A 16,634-nucleotide genomic window follows, 5' to 3' on the forward strand; every position below is an offset into this window, starting at 1 on the left:
CATTTAATTTCTATATTACTTTAAAATCAAAGGAATTTTGGGTAAAAAGAATGAAGAGAATGAATCTCAGGTGTACAAAAGTAAATATGATATTCATATTCTCCTTCCCCCCAAAAAAGAGAAAGTGTCTTCTTTATCTTATCTTCTTCGCTGTCTTCGGTATGGCTGCAAGGAAAAAATGGCATAACTTCGCCTTTTGAACTACAAAACATTTTGAAAAATATGCTTAAATCCCAGGGGAATGTATGAGAGGCAACATCTAACCCCCTGGGACCAAATTCATGGTTCATAATCCTATAAGTATGGCTGATGTCTGAGCCTGCTCAGAAAAAGCTTGACAAAAATCCTGCCCTATTTCTGCATCTAGTTATCAAGAAGACTAAGATAAACAATTAAAGATCAGATTTAATGTCTGAAATGTATGGCAACTTATTAATCATTTAGGGACAGGAGATCAGTGTGCTCTTTAAAGAGATGGCTAATATTTAGAGGAAGCCTCCTTTTGCATAGTGGGCAAGAGATTAGAGTTCATATGCAGAACCAGGAGTCCTGGTCTCAGCATCATCCTCAACTCCTTTAGCCTCCCTGAGAACGCCTTCCCCACTGGAGTGCCCAGACTCCGCCTGAAGCCCCATCCCTTGGCACATCACAGTGTTTTGTAGGGCTATGATTAGTTCTGTACAAATATTCCCTCTTCAGTAGCACAACTCCTACCTTGGATTTCTGACCTCAAAGCTGCCTGTGGATTTTGGTTTAGGGAGCATCTGGAAGGGAGCCTCCCAGGGCAGCGTTTTTGGGAGGGCCCTGAGTCCTGCTCCCTTTCCTGCGCTATCTCTGTAGCCCTGGAATTGTGCATTCCTTCCCGCGCAGTGGCACAGCTTTAGCGATGACTCCCACTGCAGTTTTGCTTGCAGCCTGGTTGCTAGGAGATGGCAGCTCTGAGTTCAGGTCCCCTCCTCACCACAGCCAGCAGAGACCCTGCAGCTCAATTTTTCCGCCTCTTCGCCACGTACAGCGACAGGTCTCCAGAACTCTGGTCTCCCACTTCTTGGCCGTGTGCTCCGAAACACGTGGGCTGGTGTGCGCCATGGAGCACCAAGCTCCCCTGCTGCATCCTCCAGCCAGGCTCTGCCTTCTGCGCTCTGCCAGCAGCTCAGTGCATCTGCTCTGCAAGAGACTTCCAGCCAGGCCTTCAGTGCCCTGACTAGAGGGGCTCTGCAGGACACTTAATCCAGGGCCAGCAAATCTGTGGGTTCCAGACAGCGAGGATAAGGAGACCAATCCTAAAATCTCTGCTCAGCTATAAGAGTTAGTCCCGTTTGCACTGTACCCCTTGAACACAGTTTGGTCCTTGATAGTTTTGCAGAAGTTGAGCTCTATGAAAAAAATGAAGCTCTGAGTGAGTCTATGGCAGAAAGTATCATTTAGACATAAGGAGGCAGAACATCTGAGTCTTGAGAGTGTTAAAATTTTGGACGATGAATTAAGCTTATGTTGCCAAGGTAAAAGTTTACTGTGTAGCTTATGAATATTCTCTGAGAAAATAATATATTTTCTCTCATAAGAGACATCAATGACCTTTGGAGATAAAAGATAAATTATATTAAAGTTGAATTCCTGGCAAAAATGCATTACAATTCTGGCTGTTTATTTAAGATTATTATTACTTAAGAAAATGCTTAGGAACTAATTTCGACCAACTCTCTTAAAAACATAAAGTTTTGCCTTAGCTCATAATACTGCCCAAGAGACCCCATTCTTATTGTTTATGGAATGAATTTTCTAATGGTTCAGTGTTCTGTATTAAATATTAAAATTTATTTTAATAGTGTATATCTCTTTTCCTGAGTTATCTCAGCTGTGCTTCAGGTGAAAGTCTCTTTCACCAAAAAATACCTGCAAGACGGGGATGTCTTTATCTAAGAAAAGTTGTCTTTTTGAGAAGTGGAACCAACAACTGCTCTTAATGCTTACAGGATTCACAACCCTTTTTACTTCAACACAGAGACTGGACACTCCTGGACTATTTGATCTCTAAGTAAAAACTGTAAAAAAAGGTTTCAGATATTTTATTGAATTCTTAATAAGTTGGAAATATTTATGAACCATAAAAGAGTTGTGCAGCAGAGATATACATAAATAGAAAAAAATCTTACACAAAGGGGCAGTAATTTTAGCAGATTTTTTTTTCCGTTAACTACTCTGTAAAGGTCCTTTGAAAACAGAACTTCTATAAATCCATTTTATTTGAAAACACTGAAATATGTTTTCATCAGGTGAGAGTGTAAAATCAAACCCATAAAAAAAGTCAAGAAACAAAGAAAATGTTCAAATACATACAGATGAAATCAGATTTTGTGTCACTGAGATCCCTGTGGCAGGATGAGTAGACACACACTGATATTTTTCCTGGTTTCCAACTACTAAAATGCATTAAATCTTCTCTTAATGCTTTTCTTTATTTCACTTGTGTCATTAATAAAGTTGCTACCGCAGCATTCTGTGATCATGAGTAGACGTGAGGTACTCTAAGCAGTAGATAGAGTACAAATGGGGAATAATACACTTTCACCTGAAACATCTCCTTTCAGGGAAAATTGAAGGGCTGTTGTGCTAATTTCTGTTAAATATTATGCAATCATCAAAGAGACAAACGGCAAGCATTGAGGAAAACTCATGGTGTATAGACAGATGCTGCTATTGCACAGATAACAACAGTATTCAGGTCACTTTTGTGGAGGCATCTCTATGGCCTTTGTGTGGAAGGACACTCACACTTCTTCAAACATAGGAATGCAGTTTTATTCCATTCCTCTACGCCTTCTGTCATTTCTGAGACTGATACATCAAAGTAAGTAGATGGTGCATTCTGTCTTGGTTTGTCTTATCAAGAAATATATGATTCTCTGACTTGTAAGAGTCACTCCAATACTCAGGAAATGGCTGTTTCCTATCGTTTCCCATTATTCTGGAAAGAGCTGAGTTTTGAAGAAGACTGTGAGCTCTTTGGGGTGAGAAGGTACATGTTCTCCTTTGAGAATCAGTATGGCTGGTTTGTGGAGCACAAATAAATGAATATTCTCAGATTTTTAGGAAACCTGGATGCTTGCTTATCTCCATTGTTTCTTTTATCCTCATATCTGGTAAATCAGAAACACATCCATGCTTGTTTAACATGCATTATACTTTTGTGAAAGCAATAGATGTAGAATCTTAACAATGGAAAATACCTTCACAGGCAAGGTGAAATGTAACCATAATTCCAAACCTTTTCTTGTTTTTTGCAGGATGAGGCTGCTCCAGCTGACAAGCAGTGCAAGCAGGAGCCAGCCCAGGTCACTTACTCAACATCAGCTGTTTCCAGCACGCAGGAGGTGTTGTACATCAACGGCAATGGGACCTACAGTTACCATAGTTACAGAGGGCTCGGAGGTGGGCTGCTAAATCTCAATGACGCTTCTAGTAGTGGTGAGTTTTCTTACAAACTGTGGCTGCATGTATGCGTGCTGATGGGTATATTCCCCCTGCTGTACAGAAAGATAGTCCACGGGGTTCAATAGCCATAGGCTATTATCACATAATGAGCAGCAGCACAATCCTGCAAACAGCTACTGCTGAGCAAAATACGTGCTCCCTGCATGCTAGTCTCCCTCCACCTTCAAGGGACTAATACACAATAGGGCAAGACTGAACCATAGGCCTCCAACAAAGCTGAGTAAAAAAATGCCAGGTTAGATCTTCAGTCTGTTTGCATAACTTTATAGGACCTTATCATGTAGGAGAGTGTTCTCTCCTACACTGGTCACAAAAGGAGTACATTTAGTACATTTTTTACTCAAGTTTCAAAACACTCAACTCCATATTGTGTAACACAAATGAATTGACACAGATTTGTCACATGGTGTCACCAGCTACTTCAATTTACTGCAGATAAGGATCTGGCTTACCAAGTGTTAAATGAGAAATCAGCATATTCATTTATACCCTGCACTAAAAATGATATGGTAAATATGTGTCACCATGAGGTTGTATGTCCCTCTGACATAAACAAGTGGTGTCATTTACTTAGACAGCATTCCTTTCTTCTTACATTGGCATGCTTTTGTAACACAAAAATGTAAGCAAATTGTAATATCTGTTTGAAATTATCCCTCATATTGATTTTGTACAAATGCAGAAGAATGCCCTTCTGATAAAAAGGGTATTGTCTCTCTGTCAGAGAAATGTGATTCCTCTGGAAGCCTGAGGTTTTACTGACTCCCAGGACTGTATTTAAAGAAATGTCTGAGAAGATGGAGAAATCCCTGGGGTTTTGCTCTGGCTCCCTCTCTGGCAGGTGAGAGTGCCAGTTCAAGTAGAGGGGCTGACTTAGGCTAGATGATAATTGCTCAACTACAGCCTCTACATTTGGCATGCTCAGCAATTTTCAAAATAACTATCAGGGCTGCAGCCTGCAAGGAGTTACTGGAATGTGGTGTGCTGAGGACCTTCAGTCACATCTTCTTCCTCAGCCCCTGCCTGCAAAATTCTCAAGGGTCTGTGGATGATTTGTGCTAAGTTTTTGAATTTCTTTAAATAGGTAATACTTTAGTTGTTGAAAGTCTTTGACTCAGTGTGAATGATGATTACAATTGTTTCCATACATATGAAGAGCACATCTGAGGCACTGAATATGGTCTCTGATCAAATATTTTCATAACAGTAAGACAAGCCATGGAAATCTGGATTTGTTTGTGAAAATGCACAAGAACTTTAAAATTGTCTTTTACATTATGCCCAGAGAGGATCTGAACCAGTTCCCATTGAAAACAGTTGGCATTTGCTCTTTTACCCAACTAAGAGGAGAATTAAGCTCCCCATGTGTTATTTTTCAGCAAAAGCCATCAATATTGTCCTGGTTTATATAATCTTAAACTGTGAGGAATCACAACTGTTTTGTGTACTTGTTTTTCCCTTCAAACTTCTTGTAATAGGATACATTTTCATAACTAGCATTTTGCAGTGACTTTTGGGGTTTAGGCAAAAGTATTCTATCTTGCTTCAGCATGCAATTTTAAAAAATCATGCACAAATTAAATGCCACCAATTCATCTTGCCTTCTGATTAGAAGCTACATCTTCTTTGTACCTTTAAGATAGAGGACTTCAGTGTTTTTTTCACAATTAAAGCTCAAGACAGGTTTGTATACAGACATATTCTCAAACATTTCTTCTTCTTTGCCTTTCCCTATTTGCACTGGACAATTTTGTCTGTATATCCTTTTACTTTGAAAAACTAGTAACCATTGCACAGTTGGAAGGTTGTGCAAAGGTGCTCGTCTTCTCCACAGGGATTCTACACGAGCCAAACTACATAAGCTCTGGGAAGTAAAAGTCTTTGTGTGTCAGGACTTGGAAACCAGTTGTTGATGCTGACAGTCTAGTTAGATTGGTGATTTGTGATCCACTTGCCATTTCGGGGAGATCATTAGGAAAGTTGTAGAAAGGCAACTCTGTCCATTCCTTAGTCTCACTGACGTTAAACCAGCCAGGAGCCAACTTAATTATCTCTCGGCTATTAAGGGTAAATGACTCTGGCTCTGGTAGCTGATTTCCCCACAGGAGAAGTGAGAGGACTTGGAGGCCAGTGTGATCTGTCAGTCCTCTCTGATGTGTCCATTGGTAGACAAGAGCAGTGGTTGGAGTTGCTGCTGACAGGGTCCTGACAGACCTCATAGGACCCTTGGCTGCAGTCATTATGCTGTTTCAAGGACTCTTGTTCCAAACATATGCAAAGCTGTTAAAATAGTTAATGAGATACTTCTTCGGAGAACAGGATATTTACTTGTGAATTGCTTTCAGGAGCTAAGAACTAATTTTAAAATGCAATTCCTTTTCAATATAGTAACCTATCAAATGTTCTTGACACGTTTACAGATGTTCTCCTAGCGTAGAAACAAATACACACCTCAGTCAGAATGTGTGTATAAACAAATAAGGTCTGGTTTTTCTGTATCTGCTAAAACAGAAAAAAAAAAGAAGTTGCAACAGCTACAATAGCTATCTAAAACTCACTGCTTGGTTACCTATTTCTGGACCTTCCCCCACAGTAATATAATAATTAATGTCCAATTAACTCTCTGTCTAGTAGTCCAGCTGATGTATGTATTTTGTATTCTGTGACTCATTTAATTTGGCTATTTCCTCCATATAAAGTTCACCCCTACTCTGACCTTACAGACTTAGCTATCTGTTCGCCCAACTGTTTGGTGGCTCTGGCTCAGGGATCTCTCTCTGCCTGCTGTTGCAGTGCTTCCCTCCTCATGGGGAGGGTCAGTCCTTCCACATGGCTAATTACAGAATGACAGAGTCATAATTAGCTCCTCACACAACTGCATGGCAAGCCTTCATGAAACTGCTCAATATGAGCAAACAGTATGTAGCAGCTTGTGCAATGACCCCTGCTTTATTATGGGCTGGCAAAAAAGCAAGAAGGAAAAGACTTGGTCTTACAGCACCAAGGTGTCTGTTCCCCCTCCTTTTAAACATTTTTAGGCCAATCCAGCTAGGCTGGAAACATTCACCAAGCAATCTGTGGGTTCATAAAATCTCTGTCAGCCTGTACATGGGCTGGGGAGAAGCTTTTGGTCATGTTGTATTTGATTCATTTAGATGCTAAAGTAGAGCTATTCTTTGAGAAGGGTGGATTTCCACAGCTTCCCCCCTTTTTTTTTTTTTGAGCTGTAACAGCCTTTTTTAAGGCTGTTACATTCTGTTCCTGTTACAGAACTGAATGGAGAATCTCCAAGGTGCAATAGCTCAGTGAATGTAAACAATTTTTCCTGACAGCTCTTACCAGCCACAAAGGCTTCAGCTGTCCCCTTTCTGTCATTACTTGACAGCTCAGAAAAGTGTCCAGCTTGAGGGCAGGAGGGTGAGGACAGGAGATAATGTTGGGAGCAAAAGCTCTTGATACCACCAGGAGCTGTTGAAGTACCTGCATGAAGGCTAAGCGTCCCCTGAGGGAGTGGGATTGGCTTGTCTCCCCATGTATTTCAGTCCAGTGGGTTGCTGTCTGCCCTCTCCTGATGACTGTCAGCACTCTCTGAAGTCATGTTGGGCTCCTTGGAGTCGTGGTCTTTGCAATTGCTTCATTTCCTGAAGTCCATTTTCTCTAAAAGTTGTGGAAGGTGTTTCTGCTGCCATAGCCGGGTTGCCTGGAGGTGATTTGGGACTGTTTGTTTTGCATTGTCTGGTTTTCTAGCCAGAAATGTCAGTCAGCTCCTTTTGTGTGTGTAAAAAGAGGGTGTTTCAGACTCAGTGTTGGGCTGGCCATGATGGATATGCTCTCATGTCACAGTAAGACAAAGTGTTGTGTCTCCATTTCTCTCCACAGATCTGCAGCCTACCTCTACCACAGCCACAACTCAGCACTGTATCCCAGGCACCACGAACGTCCAGTCCCCTTCCAGCTCAGGTGAGTTCTTTGCCTGCATCCCATTATGTTCACACTATGGCAAATCCTGGCCCTGGCAGGCTTCTCTTTCAGCCTCCTCTCCCATGGGTAGGCCTGCAGACCAAGATGGGCTAATGGCCCAGCTGGTAGCTGAGGGTCTTCCCCCACACTGCTCACCCCTCCCTGCTGCCCCTTTCCAGAGGCTATGCCCTCCCAGCTCTTCCCTGCTTTAGCCAGGCCCCCTACCCATGTGCCAGTCAGCCTGCATCCTGGTCCTGCAGATGATGCAGCCCTGCTGAAGACAACAGGGTAGCTGCAGGAGCCTCCCAGAGCAGGTGCTGCTGACCTCCAAGGACCAGCACGACTGTGCTGATCTGCAGCAGGAAGAGGAGAACTGAGCACTCTTGTCCTCTTGTTAATGAGACAGTAGGGCAGGAAGGTGCCTCCTTTCCACATCGAAAAATTTGGTCAAGTTGTAACCCTCTTTAAAATCTTGGCAAACTAGAACAAAACAAAATCTTGGTGGCAAACTAGGGGAAAAAATTGACAGATGAGAATATCCAATATGTAGCTAGTTTTTAAAGTGCTGTGTGGGTTACTCACAGGTTGGCTAGTCAGGATATACAGGTTAAATGGGGTTTCTGCTGTGGCTCCTCTCTCCAGGTCATCTTTATACTTCTGCTCCTGCACAGTCTAGTGTTCTCAGTGCTGGCCTGACGACATCAAAGCGGAGAGAGGGGAAAGAGACAGTTTGTCTCTAACACAGAGCCTGGAGCATGAAGAAACAAATCAAGAGTGATAGATGTAGGAACCTGGGACAGTATGTTTAATCCCATTAAAAAACCCAAAAGGTGGGGTTGGAAGAAGTTAAATGGTTTGACCAGTATTTTGGCAAAAGGGAATTTCTTGCTGGAAAATGCTGGCTGAATTTTCTGTTAAGACCTTCCCCACATTCCTCTTCCTCCTTCCTCATCATCTTCAAATTGTCAGACACGTGGCACAGGCAAGTACTACTCCGTTCCCACTGCAGGGATGGAAATTGAATGTCTGTGGATGTACTGGGCAGTATCCCACATTCCTACCTCGGTGCAAAGCTGAGGCGACAACTGTCAAGGCAACACAGTATACACCACATAATTAATGTCCTGTGGTGGATAGGAAGGATCTCATATAATCATTTAATCACAGACCACTGTGTCTCCTGATCACTGAAAATGAATGATGGCTGTAGGCATTTCTGTGTTTTTCATATCACTTTCCTCAGGCAAGACAGCATTTTTTTCCTGCTGTCTAAAGTAGCAGAAGATATGTCTTCCAGAGGGAGAGGTGTAAAAGGGAGAAAAGAGCTTAAAAGCTCCAACTCATCAGTCCTTGTTTTCTTGATTTCTCCTGGCACCTGAAATAATACTTTTAGGTACATACAGAGTATCACAATATATCATTCTTATTACAATAAATACATCTGATTCAAAAAGAAAAGGTATCATACTTTGTTTTGTTTTTTTCTATTTTGTTTTATTGCAGTAGTAAGAATGCATAAAAATGTAGTCAAACATCTCCTCTAAGGCCATTCATGGGGAAAAAATTTAAGAGGAGAATAGGTGCAATAGAAAAGTTACACACAAGAGATTTCAAAGCACTGGCAAATATATTTTCTCTAAAAAATGTCACTGCTTTTTGCATTATCACTGATAAAAAGGTTGCTTAACTATTAATGAACATGTAGATGCTTAAGCACATAATGCTTTTAAAAATTATTTTTTATTCTACATTACTATCTATAATAGTGATAACCATTTTGAGAGACACATTTATTATTCTTTCAGTAGTTGTTAAGTGTAAGATTGGTAGCTACCCAGTGACAACATACAATTCTTAAGGGAATTTTGCTGAGACAGTTGATAGTGTCTAAGCAATCAGTATCAACACATCTACATCTGACCCATATTTTGGAATTTAATATAAATCATGTTGGTAATGAGTAGTGCAGGAGGCAGTAACTAGTTCCATTAAAGTCTCGTAATTTATAGAAAAAGCCATTTGTTCCACAGTGTATTTAGTGGCAGACATTTCTAGCAGCTAATTTGATAAATGTTTGTCTAGAACATGAAGAGTGGGTTTTTTTTCAACAATTGCACCTCACAGGGGAAATTAGGTCAATGTTAACTGGACAGAGATAGTAAATCAAAAATATTCCCATGTTAAAGTGTCAATCAAGTAGCCTAAACAAGAGGCAGAGGAAAATACTTTAGTCTTCTGAAAGAGTTTAAAAGAAAGGGTTTGTCTCAGCAATTTGTTTAATCCACTGTTTGTGAGGATGTTGTGCTGTTATAGAAACAGGAAAGTGATAATTTCATGTTATGGCAATATGCCCTAAGAGAAAGAAAAAAATGGAAATAAGTCTCCTGTCTTAATCTCTGTGATATATGTTTCATCTTTGCTTGATCAGCAGACATTGTGGGACCTGATAATGTTTGCAATCAGAACTTTTAATAGTCCTGAAGTACTACAGAATAGGAAGCAGTACGCTAAAATGTGCAGAAACATCTTGGAGGAACTTGACACTGCAAAATTAATTGCAAAAATATTCAGATTTCCCTCTTTACAAATATACACTTTCTTCTTCCTGTGTGGAATGGCAGCTTAATAAATGATGTTAAATACACTAAATAAATAGTAAAGATAGTTATTAAAAGACATGATGGTGAAGCTGTTCAACTCTTTCCAGATTTAGTAACCTGTAGTGATGGCTTCTGAAGACAGAACTCTTAAAGTGTCCTTAACCAGCTATTTCAAGCCTTCAAAATAGCTTTGATTTATTTTTATGATTAAAGAGATATGATAGGTATGAGTAAGGTTTAGGTTTCCATGTTTCAACAGCTGATTTACATAAAATTACGCAGAAAAAATCTGCAGTACAAGAATGCACTTAGAGGTTGCACTTATTCCTTAGTTTTTAAATGACCAGGTATGACTGATGAAGCTACAAATAAGTTACAATATTTTAGTATTTAGCAGCCTGGCCAACCTTTGAGAATCTCTATTGCTGCCAGTGAGTGTCTATCATAGCTATTAAAAGCTGAGACTAATATAACACATGCTGGGACTAATCTCTGCGTGAGGTGTTCTCCCAGATGTAGAGGTTGGGGTGTCATAGGTAAGCTTTAGAGGTGAGATATAGGGGTCACATAGCATAATTAAAGGGGCTAAAATCCTTATCTCCACATGAAGTATGGCTTTTTTTTTTGTTGTTTGGTTTTTTTTGTTTGTTTGTTTGTTTGTTTGTTTTGGTTTTTTTTTTTTTTGTTCAGTTCTCTAGCAGCTTCCCTTCCTAAAAAGGCATGGGTGCTCTCACTGACCGAAAATCATAGCAGTGAAACTTTTCTCTGTCCTTTGTATTTATTCCTTTGTTTTTGTATGTATTCCTTTTGTTTTTTTTTCTTCAAGGGGGTTTTCTTTGAGGGGGAAGGAAGATAGCACTGTGAGTTGTTAAGTACAAGGCAGGAGTTGGGGAGTGAAGTAAAATCCCATTTTCCTAGTAAATATAAATAAAAACATAAATAAAACCACCAAGTAGTTTGAAGAAGCTGGATGCATTAAAATTTGAGATATCTTATTTTCTTTGTATACAAGAGCTCTGACACAACAGGAATCTCCCAGACCAAGAGGATTTTTGGGTTGTGGTTGTTCCTTGTGTATGCAGACTGCCATCTGGCTTTTTCCAGTACCTTTAGGATGCAAAAATAAATAGCCTGAAGAATTAAAAAACTTTCTTCATGAAAGTTAATCTAGACATCGAGGAATACAGAACCACCCAGATCTTCAGACTGTGACTCTATAGACTTGTGAGGATTTATACTGATTTGTGCATGATGGATATATGGTCTTCTCCTAGTTTTCCCTTCAGAGCAGTTCACCATCAATTTGTGTAAGGAGAACCTGAGAGGTATGACCAAGCACATTTCCATGTGTATTTTGTTTATGAGTGACATAAACTGATATCCTATTCTGTCACTTCAAATCTGGATTACCAATGAGAAAAGCCCTTCAGTTACATTTCATAAAATGAAATGATCTGCTGCAGAAGCTCTGTTCTGCCAGATATTGTGTGTGTGTGTGTGAGTAGGGATGTGTGTGTGTGTGTGTGTGTGTGTGTTTGGCAGTGACATGAACGAAAGCCAAGGAAAGAGCATAAAAGTTAAAGTAGGTTCATAAGGAGCACAATGCCCTCAATATGTCAGTGGCAGCTTTTTCACTACTGCGTCAATAAATACAGAAGTCTTTAATGGCTCCTTACAACCGTTCAGCCCAACTAGTGTTATGATTGGTATACCATTCTTCCCTGTGCTGGGTTAAGATTTTATTTAAAAATATCCTCTGAGATTCTTCACAGCCATCATTTTCCTGCAGCGTGCAGTCACACCAAGCAAATTCATGAAGCTAATTATGCTTAATTTATCCTTTGTACAGTGGAAGTCATTTAAAAGTCAATTAATTTATGCCAGTGTAAAACCAGGTAATACAAGTTGGAAGGCTAAGTGCTGCTCATGCTAGTTGTGTAGTAGGAAAGCAGATCTAATAGGACCCTTTCTGTTTGACTAGTTTCTTTTCATAGTCCCAGCTCTGCTTTTATTCACTCAAGGGGAGCTTTTTCCTTAACTTCAACTTTTGTAGGGACATGGAAATCTCCACATTTTTTATGGTCTCACCTGTACCTCTGCACAGATATATAAAAAAGAAATTTAAATAAGGTTTATGACCAGAACTTCAGCTTCTGGAAATCAGACATCTCTTTCCATTAGTATTTATGATTGCAAATCTGTGGTTTTGAATCTTGGAAATTTTGTGGGGTTATTTAGAAGAACCTCCACAGTATGAATTAGTGTGTTCCATGTTCTACAGTTAAATATGCTAAATTTTAAAATTATTCCAGTCTTTGCTGGAAAATCTTTGCATTGACATATATTGTACTGATCAAACTGAAGACTGACATTTTTCTCGTAGGAAAGTAAGATACATTGCTTTGGATATCTTGATCCCAGTTTCCAGGAGAGAATTAACATTAGGGTCAGTCTAGTCTGATCTTCTGCCTCCTGGAAGTATAGATTTGCCACACTGCCAAAATAAGAGAGCAGAATTTCCCAGATTTGCACAAAGTATATAGTTTAATAGGTATAGTTGCCTACTATATCCTGCTATATATATTCAAAAAAGTCCTCAGTCCAATTTTACCAGTCCAAATTTACACTCCAGGAAGAAAAAAATGTGTTAAATGGAAATCACAAACACTTCATTAAAGCACCATGCATCTTAGCTGATTAATAACTGATCACACAGCCAGGGAAATTCCACACAAAGCTAAAGTTCATGATGGCAGATGTTTTGCCAGTCACAGTAACCTGCAGACTGCCCTCAGAAATGCTGTCTTCCATATGAAGTATTCATGGTCTTGGGAATATTTTTTGAAGAAAAGTGCTAAGCATATTGCTGTGAGCTGCCAGTACAACAGCATGGTGATTGCTGAAGAATCTCTTGTCAGTGTTCTGGCCTTACAAGATCCTTGCAATATGTTGCCAGCTGTATGCAGCCCTCACAGATGATAGTGTGCTCCTCACTGTGGCAGCCAGATTGTCACCAGCCTAATCTCATTCATGAGCAGCTATTTATGTAAGTGATCAGACAGCGTCAAGCAAGTCATGTGGATGACCATTTATCTACATCTGCAAGGGATTCAATCTGGCCACATGCTGATTGAAGCATAAAATGTGAAAATAACTGTCTAGAGAATGTAAGTTGGATTTTCTGTGATAAAAATTGCAAGTGTGCATATTGCCATGAAGTCCATCATGGCAGCTGGAGTTGGTGAGCGGCACAGGAAATGAATCTTCTGCCTGATCACCATTGTCAGATCCCAGGGCAGTGTTTGGGGTGCAAGCAGCTCACACTGTTGGAATATGCCCCTGGTGGGTAATTTTCTGCTGGCAGTGGACTTGCCCCTCATGTTCTGTAAGTGGGGTCTGTGACACATAAATATACATTGCTGTGGTTCCTGTCAAAGCGACTGGTAACAGAACAGTTATTGCTTATTTCTGCTGCTTGCACTCAGCTGAGAGCAGGTCCTACTACTCTGCATTTGTATCTACAAACCTGTGAAACGTCTCTGGCAGTCGAGCTGAAGCTTCTTTTCTTTCCCTTTGCTGTCTGCAGGTCCAACAGATCTCAGTATGAAGAGGCAGTTAGCAACCAGCTCTGGATCCTCCAGTAGTTCCAGCTCCAGACCGCAGCTGAGTCCGACTGAAATAAACGCAGTGAGGCAGCTTGTGGCAGGGTACCGAGAATCAGCCGCGTTTTTATTGCGCTCCGCGGATGAACTGGAAAACCTTATTTTGCAGCAGAACTGAGTCATGTAACCTTCACACCGGCCTGGTCTTATCTCAGAATTTCCACTAATGACATTTTGATTTCCCAGAGCACACACTTCAGTTACTGCACAGTCTTTTAGGAGAGTTAATTACCATAATGCCACACTGTTCTTGATCCATAAAGTGATGTGTTAAGGTGCTTCAAGTGAACTTCGACCTCTGGTGTTTCCAGGGTACTTTACTGTGTCCAGGCTATTGCTTTTGTTTTAGTGTGTCAGCATAAATATCGAAAAAGTGGCTAGAAATTAACTCATTCTAACAAGTGGAGGAAACAGAAGAAGCTGTGATGGTTTTTTAAAACAAGTGGTTCAAGATCCAAGTGCAATATTAGTGGAATGTGATACTGACTCATTGGACTTAAAGCTGCAGTATATGGCAAAACATTGCCAAATGTCCTGTTGCTACAGGGCACAATTGCAATTAAAAGGATCTTGTATTTTAAAAAAATGTAATTTTTATAAAAAATGAAACAAAAGATTTTTGTTTTCATTCAAGATTTTTCATTTTTACTTTGGTAAACTTTTTCACTGGTCCTGAAAATGTTTTGAGGAGCTATTTTAAGTCCCCTTTTCCTCTCTTGAATCCCTGGCTGTGCCCTTCTCCCCAACTTCATATTCTTTCTACAATGAGTAACTCTTGATGCTGGATAATTTCCTCCCCTGTGTACTGTAAATTGTCATCTATGGAATACCTTCCAAAGGAAGTATGCATTTCCTGCATTCATGCCATATTCAACTCCATTCTGTAATATATTGCAGCTTTATTAGTGATTAATAAAGAGTTGAGCGTTTTTTAAAAAAGACATATCGTTGATAAAAAAAGAGATGATTTGATTTCTTATGGTGAGCTCATCTGACTCCATGATCACTGCTGCTGTCTTATACAAGTCCCTCTAGTTGTGATTGGATGTAGATGATGAATGTTAAGAGGTTGCAAGTGACAATCTGAAAATTTGCACTCTTGTGTGTATTTATTTTTTTTCCTTAATTTAAACAAAATTCTTACCAAGGAAGGCCATTGACACTTCTGGTATAATTTGTATAATTCCCAGGCCTAGCTAAAACCTGTACAAAACTGTAAGTGGATGCAGCTGCAACTGTAATAAAACTCTTCTCTCCCCTTCCCCACTCTTCCCAACCCCTCTATTTCTTATTTTATAATATTGATTACACATTAATGGTGTTTTCTTTGTGCACTATGGCAGGCTTCTTTTTAAGTATATAGAAAGAAAGGTACTTTAGTTTATGCTTATTGTACTATCTGTTCTGTTGTTTAGCTTTTGTTGAATAACAAGTTTCTTGTGCATTCCTAAATTTGCCTTATTTCATGTACAAAATTTTATGTAATTCCGTTTTTGACAATGAGTTTAAGGCATCAGTGATATTTTATATCTACTTGTTACATATAGTTTTCCAAGTAATGACTGTGATTGTGACCAAGTAATGTGCACTTTTTCTTGTAACTGTGGACATTGCTATGCTTTTTTTTCTCTAGTGTTTCTAGAATTACTGTTGCTTACAGTTATGTAAAAGAAAAAGAACTTTTGTGATACTGTTGGTGAATATTAATGTGAAAAAGCCTATGAAATATGAGTATTTTGGAGGTACATAGATACACAAACATCTCTAAGTTGTGGACTCATGTTCACATATTTAAATGAGAATTCAAAACCTGAGGGCTGGAATCATTTCCTCTGTTTTGTTTGGGTAAATAAACAGATTTCTGTGTTTAAATACATGATTGTGAAACATTATAACATTTAAATCGAATAGCATTTAAAGCTATAACTATTATGGTCTGTAAACAGGGAAAACGGCCTTCCAGTCCAATTCATGCAGCCCCTCCAACATAATTTTTCAATATTACTTAGTAAATCCAGTAGGATTGAGTAACTAGCATATATAATTTAAAGTTGTCTTGAGGGAACACCATTTTGCCACTCTGTATTTGTTCTTCAAAAACTATTGAATGTCTTTTTAAAGGCCTCTGTTCTTGGATATGAGAATATTGTTACAAATGCTTGCCAGTTGTTGCCCATCACTTGGAAGGTGCATTTGTTTCTAACATCATCTCCCCATGCTCCTGAAAGCCTTCAGCTCATCTCTGCCATAGATGTGGGGCTGCGTCAGCTTTTGTCTCACCAAGAATTAAAAAACCCCTTCAGACCCAGGCCTTTTTCCTCTCTTTGGTTTTGAAATATCTACACTCTCTTCTGTTTCCTGCATGCCAGGAGGGGATGAAGCAGGTACCTCAGGCCAGGTCACTATGTTGTCCTCACTCAAAAAAAGCTCTGGCATACATTTTCCACAGATAAGAGTGGCAAATATGCCTAGGTTTCCAAGTTTCCCTGGTCCTGCTGTGCAGGGCAGCATGCCTCACACTGCCAACTAAACTGCAACCAGCAGTTTGTCCAAGAGGCTGTTTGCTAGCCAGCAGTCCTTCTCAGCTGAGCAGCCTCACCACTCTTCAAGCTCTTTTGCTAAATCCAGATAAGGACAAGAAGCTAGAGAACAAGGAGGTAAGAAATTTAATTCAGTTTTCTGTCCTCTGTCTCCTCTTTCTTCTCCCTCTATAAGTCCATCTCTTGAGGGAGAAGTAGGAAAATTTGGGGTCACCATACAATATTCAAGGCCCATGACTAGTTTCCCCTTTTTCTAGCTCAATTCCCAGCCTACTTTGATAGTTTACTGCATCTTCTACACTATGTCTTCTACACACATCCTCTTCTTCTGGGTCTCTCCTCTGGAATATTTAGGGACTCCTTCAATCATAGGAGCA

The 16,634-nt window shown here is 39.8% G+C and overlaps 1 protein-coding gene across 5 annotated transcripts in view; it reads left to right on the plus strand.

The window, feature by feature from the left end:
* Positions 1–15,593, plus strand: part of NOL4 (nucleolar protein 4) — a 189,293-nt gene extending 173,700 nt beyond the window's left edge. For all 5 annotated transcript variants that reach the window (XM_077783766.1, XM_077783765.1, XM_031504026.2 and 2 more), the window contains 3 exons: positions 3,288–3,468; positions 7,375–7,455; positions 13,642–15,593. In XM_077783766.1, the coding sequence (XP_077639892.1) occupies positions 3,288–3,468; positions 7,375–7,455; positions 13,642–13,835 (456 nt within the window). In that variant the 3' untranslated portion in view covers positions 13,836–15,593. The remainder of the gene's footprint in view (positions 1–3,287; positions 3,469–7,374; positions 7,456–13,641) is intronic.
* The last annotated feature ends 1,041 nt before the right edge of the window (positions 15,594–16,634 follow it).

This window comes from Lonchura striata, chromosome 1 (assembly GCF_046129695.1).
Source record: "Lonchura striata isolate bLonStr1 chromosome 1, bLonStr1.mat, whole genome shotgun sequence".
Taxonomy (NCBI): Eukaryota; Metazoa; Chordata; class Aves; order Passeriformes; family Estrildidae; genus Lonchura; species Lonchura striata.